Below are 8,461 nucleotides of genomic sequence, written 5' to 3' on the forward strand. Positions count from 1 at the left end.
TCAGAGTTCTATTACAGGTTTCCCCTGCCCTTTCTTTAAAGATGTTCAAAGTTGGGAGCTCAGAAAACTACCCTTCATGAGAACCTATGCCTCTGCAGAGTTGGTCTAAGGACTAGCCCAATCAGGAGGTTTGAGAATGGGGGAGGCGGTTGTGGGGGTGTTTCAAGGGTGCCCGTGTGGCTACCTTCCTTACTGGGTCTGTTGTTGCGCAGTCCAGGAGGTCCCACACCTGCCAGGTGATCGCAGGCCGGCAGGCAGCTGAAGAGACCCCCTCCGGGGTCTTTGGGTCCTTGCTGGGTCTGTTGTCGCGCAGTCCTACAAAGTGTTTTTATGGGGTGATGAAAAGGTTTTGAAACTAAAGAGATGAAACCTCACTATATGTGAATATGCTAAATACCACTAAACTGTTATGTGCTTTAAAGTGGTGAATTGTAGCTTAAATGGATTTCACTTCAGTTTTAAAGAAAAAGGGTTCATGAGTTATACACTGTTTAGCTTTTGTGTTTCCCAGAGACTAACGTATTAAAGTGCAAGGAATGATGATGCCAGAAAAGGTTGACCATATTCTATGTGGCAACTCCACGGTCTGAATCTCTTTCCAAATTTTTCACTCATTTTTTTTTTTTTTCTTTTTCAGTGCTGGGGATTGGATCTAGGGTCTCACACATCCTAGGAAAGTACTGTATCACTCATTTACATTCCCAGCCCCTTTTATTTTGAGACAGGATCTCACTAAGTTGCCCCGGTGAAGCTCAAACTTATGAATCGCCTGCCTCAGCCTCCCAAATAGCTATGTTTATAGGCTTGTACCACCAGGTTTGATTCAGAATTAAATTTTAATGAAAATATTATACCTGAAAAGATTGCAGTATCTGCTAAGATAGAAATAGCTCTGTAGATTTTTTTTTTGTTGTTGTTGTTTTGAGACAGGGTCTCACTATGTAGTTGAGAATGACCTGGAACTCACTATGTAGCCTAGGCTGGTTTCAAACTCACAGTGATCCTCCTGCCTCAGCCTCCTGAGTGCTGGGATTACAGGTGTGCACCATGTAGATTTTTATTATATTTAATTAATTTATTTTATAGTTAGGTTCTTACCCACTTTGAGTTAATTGTTATGTATCATAGTGCACCGTCTACTTTCTTTTGCATATTCACTTGTCCCAGCACACTTGTGAGGAGACTGTTCTTTCCCAGAGTAGCCTTGTGCCTTGTGGAAAATCAGTTGGCCACATACGTGTGGGCTTATGTCTGTGTCCTCATTCTGTTCTTGCCATTACATTTGGTTGGGGTGAGTTTCTCATTTCTCTCCCTTTTGGTAACAGGACCGTGGCGTCGACAGCTCCGTTTTCCAAAATCCCAAAAAGCTTCACCTCACAATTGGGATGTTGGTGCTTCTAAGTGAGCAAGAGGTCCAGCAGACTCGAGAGATGCTCCAGCGCTGTAAGGAGGAGTTCATTAAGTACGTGAGCTGACTGGAGCCAGAAGTGCCGGGGTGGGAAAGGACAGTCCTCTTGGCCTGGCTTCTTTTTGGTATCACAGACTTAACTTTGGGCGGGCAGCCGAATGACACAAGAACGAAATCTGTTAACATACCCATTTGTAGTACTTAACATCGGACCATTGTCTGAAAGGTTAAAAGTGGATTTAAAGCATATATTTATAAATTTGTATGGGCTGTACCCTAAATTGTATTTGCTCAGTAGACACATTTTATTCTTAAGCAGAACATCTCATCATTTTCTCCAAAATAACACTTTACTACACATTTAGTGGCTTGACACAACACAAATTTATTATCTGTGGGTTAGAAATCTTATATGGGTTTCACTGGGCTAAAATCAAGACTTTGCCAGTAATACTTCCTCGGGCACCCTGGGGGAAAATCCATTTCTTTGCCTTAAACCCCAGCTTCTGGAGGCTGCCCACATGCCTTGGCTAGTGGCCCTTTCCCTCCTTCTTCAACTCTAGCTACATTGCATCTGTCTGACCTTTGTGTCGTCACATCTTCCTGTGGCCACAGCAGGAACAGGCTTTTTAAGGACCTGTGTGATCTGAATGAGCCAACCTAGGTCATCCAGGTGAATGCCCTGAATGAGTCTCCTTACCTGGAATTGCACCTGCAAGATAACGCTGATACATCCTTACAGATTCCAGAGGTTGTGAGTATCTGCCTGCCAGTAACTCAAGCAGATAGTGTCATCCCCTGGGAAAATCTTCACGTATTTCAGGAATACTCAACTTTCTTTTTTAAAATCTTTTAAGACGGGGTCTTACCATGTTATCCAGGCTGATCTTGAACTCACAGTTCTCTGGCCTCAGCCTTCCAAGTAGCTGGGACTACAGAGATGTACCATCGCACTTAGTCTTATTTATTTATTTTTTTTAAGGGAGGAATTTTATTAAGGATATCAGAAACTGATCATGCAGGATGGTGTCAGAGGTGTTATTCTTTTTCACTACAAAATTTTAATTTATACATGTATCTGACATCACAGCTTTATTTCAGAAAACCATATCTTCCACTTCCTTTACTTAAGAATAATGAAAAAATTTGAAAGCTGACTCACTTGTGTAGGTTTTTAAAAATTCCATTGTTGGCCGGGTGTGGTGATACTTGTAATCTCAGCACTTGGGAGGCTGAGGCAGGAGGAGTCTGTGAGTTCAAGGCCTGCATGTGCTACATAGTAAGTTCAAGGCTGGCCTGAACTACACAGAGACCTGACTCAAAAAAAAAAAAAAAGAGAGAGAGAGAGAGAGAAAATTCCATTGTTATATAGTATAGGTCCTGCACAATGTTTTTTGTTTTTTAAAGACAGGTCTTGCTATGTATTTCAGGCTGGCCTTGAACTCATGGCAGTCCTCCTTCCTTAGCCTCTCAAGTGCTGGGCATACAGGGGTGCATTACCACACCTGGCCAACAGGTCTTCTTATTTAGCTTTGTAGAAATAAGTTACTTTCTTACTGGATAGAATAAGGCAAAAATTTTATCTAGTTATGCTGTACAGGAAACTGTAATACAATGACTTATTCTGGGGCCCGTTATCTTTTTTTACTAATTATTTCAAAGAAATGGTGTTTTTCTTATACAAAGCCTGTTTGGGTTTTACAGTCTGCTTGTCCTTTCTGATCTGAGAAAGCAGAGAACCCTTCTTGTCATTTGCTCAGTGATGGGCCTGCCTCTTCTCTTGATCTTACCTAAAATTCAAAAGAATTTGGTGCACATCATTAGATATTTGCAGTTTTCCTCTTACAAAGGAAACTTTATTCTTTATCTTACAAAGCAGAATAATTTTACCTGGTTAGAGTTCTGATACTTTAACATATTTCCAGTTCACTTTTTGCTAAATTGAAAGTAGCTACATTTTCTTGGCTGTCTTTGGGATAATCCTGCTACAATTTGAAAGTAGATAAAATATTTGTTTAAAGAGGTATTTGTTCTTAACTTATGAAAATCAAGTCACAAAGTTTTAATCACTGGAGCTTTACCCTGAGCTATGTGAAGATTTAGCTGAGTTTTCCTTTTTGTATCTCTTGGTGCCTTTTGTGACCGAATGCCAACTCTGAGCCCTTGAGCGTGTCAGAGTTGAAGTGCATGGGGAATAACGAACAGTCTTAATAGTTCCTAAGAATTTTTGACATGACAGGATGAAAACAATAATTGTAGTTTTTCAAATTCAGCAAAGCTTTTGAAATAGAACAAAGTTACCCTGCCAAGAAATCTGCAGTGTGTGCAAAAATTTGTTTGAAGATGCTCTTTTCAGAACTCTGGAAAGACTTCAAATCAGTAAGTGAAATAAAGCAAGCCTCCCCAACTCTTGTACCTTCCCCTACTGCATGCCCTTGTTTATATAAGGTATAGTGCAGCCAGGTGGGGCATACCTGTAATCCTAGCACTCTGAGGCAGGAGGATATAGCCCAGCCTGGAAAATTTAGCAAGAGCCTGTTTCTAAAAAAGGGGGTAGGGGCTGAGATATGCAGTAGCTCAGCGTGGAGGCCCTGGGTTCAATCCTTAATATGCTCCCAACCCTAGTGTTTAGTGCAAAATTAACTTCTGAGAAGGATGAGAATCAGAATTGGTTATTTGGATTGTTTGGATTGTTTTTCTATTAGTGGAAGAGATGTTTAAAAAAAGAGTACTTTTACATAGTACTTTTATTAAAATCCTGCTAAGTAAATTATATCATCTAACTTCATCTAACTTCTTTTTTTTTTTTTTTTTTTTTTTTTTTTTTTTTAACTGGGAATCAAACTCAGGGCCTTTTGCTTGCCAGGCAGGTGCTGTGCCACTGAGCTGCACATCTCCAGCCTTCATCTAACTTCTTTGCTTATTTTTGCTCTTTGATCTCAACCTTTGCACTTGGTATACTGCTGAGAAAGAATGTCCGTACATAATGGTATTTCTAACCTGAAGCCTTTATGATGTACAGATCCTAAATTAAAATGTGAAAAGAACAACACTGAGAATAAATTGGCCCATACCCAGTGTGAAGTACCTTAATTTGAGGGCATTTTAGATTGGTGTGTTAAGGTGAAAGTGGGGCTGGGGCTGTAACTCCATTGGGAAAGCACTTGCCTAGTGGGCATGAGGCTCGACCCTTGCCTCAGCAATGCTAATTAATTATGAAATGAATTAAAACTACAGTGCTACATAGACATTTAAAAGAAATGGGTGGTTGAATAGGTTTTAAATTTTGGGGTCCTTTTTGAATGAGAGGGTGCTATCCTGCTGGAAACAGGGTTTTCATTTCAGTTCTTTGGCTGCAGGCTTCTGTAGCTCTATAGATTTTGAATGAATTATTCAGTGTTTAGTAAATTGCTCTGAATGTGTCCCTTGTGACTTCTCTGTGAGATGTAGGACAGAGGCAGCGCTGTGGTTCAGTGTGGCACTGTGACAAACACACTGAACTTCTTTAGCTCCAGCGTCACCCTGCCTGTGCCTGGGGTCCAGCCAGATATGCTTAAAAGGGACAGTAAAGAGGGGAGGAGTGGCGAGAAAATACCCATGAACAAATGTTCATTACTAATGGATGCCTCGGTGTCACTCAGTTGGAAAGTGGCGTAGTTGGGCCACCAAGGCAAAGAACACTGATCAGGTAAACTGATTGGGTCTCTCCCCTGCTCTTCAACTTCCTCCTTCTTTTTTTTTTGGTATGGGGGGGTCGAACTTGAGCCCTTGTGCTTGCAAGGCAGGCATCGGCCTCAGCCTCCTTTATGATGATGTCTTCGGGTAGGTTGTGAGAATTTCTGTCTATACTCAGAGTAGCCTTTGGATCCTGAACCCAAGTCCTTGGCTTGTGAGGCAGGCAGCAGAACCACTGAGCTAAATCCCTGGCCCCTTGTTAGCTTATTTCTTGTTATTGGATCCTTAAATCTAGGATTTAAGGTAATTTATAGTAATGACAGATACAAAAGAAATGTTAAAGTCAGGAGGCCGGGAGTGTAGTACCTTGGTGGAAGGGCATTTGGCTTGGCAGGCCTGAGGCTTTGGGTTGGATCTTGAGCAACAAACATGTCAATAGTAAATAAATAAATGTGTGTGTGTGTGTGAGATAGAGATAGAGAGAGAGAGAGAGAGAGAACATAAGGATAGAATGGACAGAAAATTTTACCTGAAACTCAAGGTAAGATTATTATTATGCTATAGTATTCAAAGGTGTTTTCTGCTACCAGGATACTATTTGAACTAAATTCTAAAAAGAAAAACACGGATTTATTGTAGTTCTTACTTGATAAAAGACAGCATAACCATTTTTTAGAAGAGAAGCCTGTTTTGTTCTTAGCCTGTGAAAAACATTTTTGGTAAATCATAATGTACAGACCTGAGTCATAACCAGGAGATGCATACCTCCTAGCATTGGGGAGGCTGAGGCAGAAGGATCACAAATTCAAGCCCAGTCAGGGATACATAGTAAGTTCAAGTCCAGTGTGGACTACATAGTGAGACCCTGTTTCAAAATATACTCCCTCAGCTGGGCATGGCGGTCCTGTGATTCCAGCACTTGGGAGGCTGTGGCGGGAGAATCGCTGTGAGTTTGAGACCAGCCTTGGCTACATAGTGAGTTCCAGATCAGTCTCAACTACAGAGTGAGACCCTGTCTCAAAAAACAAAGAACAAAAAACAAAACAAAACAAAAAAATACACTCCCTCCACCCAAAAGAACTTTGCTTCTTTTTTTGTTTGTTTTGTTTTGTTTTGTTTTTTTGGTACGGGGATTGAACGCTGGTCCTTGCATTTTTGAGGCAGGTGGGGGCACCACTGAGCTAAATCCCCAGCTCAAGAGCTTTGCTTCTTCAGCTATCATCTTGGTCACTTGTTGCCAAGACATACTACCTGACAGCCACAATTTAAAGAAGAGGTTGATTTTGGCTCACAGTTTGTAGAGGTTTCAGTCCCTAGTTGGCTGGCTCAAGGCAGAGGGGCAGGGCAGGGGAGGCTTGCTCAAGGTGGCAGGGCAGGCAGGAAGTGGCGACAGGTATCAAAGGAGAAGGGAGGAAGATAACTGCTTAGACCCACTATGCGTGCATGAGGCTTTGGGGACCTCTAGAGAGAAACCATAACATTTATGTGGTTGAATTCAGAACTGTTTCTCTAGAATGGGCTCCTAGAACCAGAATTTTTGTGTAAAATGTTTTAGTATTTATTAATTATGTTTGCAGTACATAACGATTACCTTCCTTACCGGGAGTTGGTACGCGTCATAACACATCTCAATTCTTTTTTGTCCCCTTGTCCCTCCCCTTTCTGAAGGCTTTTCATAGCTGTTGCCAGATTGCTCCTACACAGATACACACTTACCGTTGTTAGGAGGGAATGCTGTGTAACTTGTGGAAATAACGAAGAGATGGGCCAGTAGTCATTTCTCTGCCAATCACAACTCTCATCCCTTGGCTTTTTTTCTCAGGGTGCTAATAAAGGTATATTGGGATAGATAATAGTTTGACACCGGGAAACTTCTGTGTATTCCAGTTTTGAGATTAGGAGGACAATTAGATAATGTTACTAAAAGAAAACCCCACAACTTTGTTTTCGTTAACCCTATTTGAAAAGATAATAACCCTCTTAGCTTAAACAGTTTTAAGAATTTAATGTATTTTCTTTTGCAGTGACATTGCGGGGGGCAAACCCCTGCAAGTAGAGATGGCAGGGATAGAATACATGAACGACGACCCCGGGATGGTGGATGTGCTTTATGCCAAAGTCCATATGAAAGACGGCTCCAACAGGTACATTTCTGGGATGCCTCCTTGCTTTAGTTGAAAGGTACCTGAAAGTATCCTGGAATTCGTTTTGATGCCTCTTCTTTAGGATCTTACTGTTTTAATTTAAGGGTGTGTCTGTTCTTCCTTTTTTTTTTTGGTATCGGAGATCAAACTCAGGACCTTGTGCTGGCAAGGCAGTCTCAGGGTCACTGAACTAAATCTCCCACCTTGGAACTTGTCTTTTATGTTTTCCAGAATAACGGGAGGCAGGAAGGATGACCTTTTAGGGTGGGAGGTTCAGATGGGACATGCATAGTAAATATGAGGACAGTGTGAGGACTGAAATTTTACCAGTATTTTAGGATTGTTAAGACTAAATTAATTGATATAAAATGCGTAAACTATGTTCAGCACATACTGACATTACCAAAACAAAAATGTTTTACTGTTTTTCACCTTTGTTATTACCACACCTAGACCCTTTCTGAGGTTCCCAGTCTGCAGTCTAGGCCATTTCTGAGGCCGCCCAGAGCCAGTTCCAATGCGAGGGCCATGTGCCACTTGGTTTAGGGCCTGCGCTGAGCATAGACACCCACCTTGAGTTGGAAATTTGCCTTCATGTGTTTTTTTTTGTTTGTTTGTTTAATTAGGGAAGGGTAGTACAGGACTCACACTAAATCCTCTAGAGAAAATCTAGGAAGGCCACCAAACTCGCTTTCCTACAAGATCTCTTAGCAGCTTTCTGTTAATTTGAATTGCTAATCTGTTATCTCTTGCAATTCAATTGGAACTAAATTTTGAGGAGAAGGGAAGAAAAATATAGTGTAGAATGGTATAGAATCTATTATTTTATGTCCTGTGCCAGATTTTTTCCCACAGGGCCCTAGCATGTGCCTAAAGGGCATAGCATTGACCCTTCCTTGAACACCAGAGGTGTTACTACTTAGCCTTAGATGGTGTGGTGGAGCATCCTACAGCATTTCCAGCAGGCTGCATTTGATATCTGTATGGACCCTTTACTCTGTGTTCCAAGTCAGAATTATCCAGATGCCTTCACAGGATCGTAGATTTACTCACTGTGAATGGTAGATTACTTTTCAACCTGTGAACAGAAGCAGTGATCTAAGGTAGTCCTCAGACTTTTTGCTTATAATCTCTTTACATTTTTAAAAATTATGAGAACTCCAGAGAGCTTTTTTTAATGGGTTGTATCTGTCAATATTTACTATTTTAGAAATTGAAGCCGGGAATTTTTTTT

General features: G+C 41.1%; 1 protein-coding gene across 6 annotated transcripts in view; it reads left to right on the forward strand.

Annotated features, from left to right (window-relative positions):
• Ascc1 (activating signal cointegrator 1 complex subunit 1) overlaps positions 1-8,461 on the forward strand; it is a 120,574-nt gene that overhangs the window by 56,007 nt on the left and 56,106 nt on the right. For all 6 annotated transcript variants that reach the window (XM_019204995.2, XM_019205002.2, XM_010606474.3 and 3 more), the window contains exons 6-7: positions 1,326-1,462; positions 7,108-7,227. In XM_019204995.2, the coding sequence (XP_019060540.1) occupies positions 1,326-1,462; positions 7,108-7,227 (257 nt within the window). The remainder of the gene's footprint in view (positions 1-1,325; positions 1,463-7,107; positions 7,228-8,461) is intronic.

The sequence above is a fragment of the Fukomys damarensis genome, unplaced genomic scaffold (assembly GCF_012274545.1).
Source record: "Fukomys damarensis isolate Sample0158 unplaced genomic scaffold, DMR_v1.0_HiC HiC_scaffold_20, whole genome shotgun sequence".
In the NCBI taxonomy this organism is placed as follows: Eukaryota; Metazoa; Chordata; class Mammalia; order Rodentia; family Bathyergidae; genus Fukomys; species Fukomys damarensis.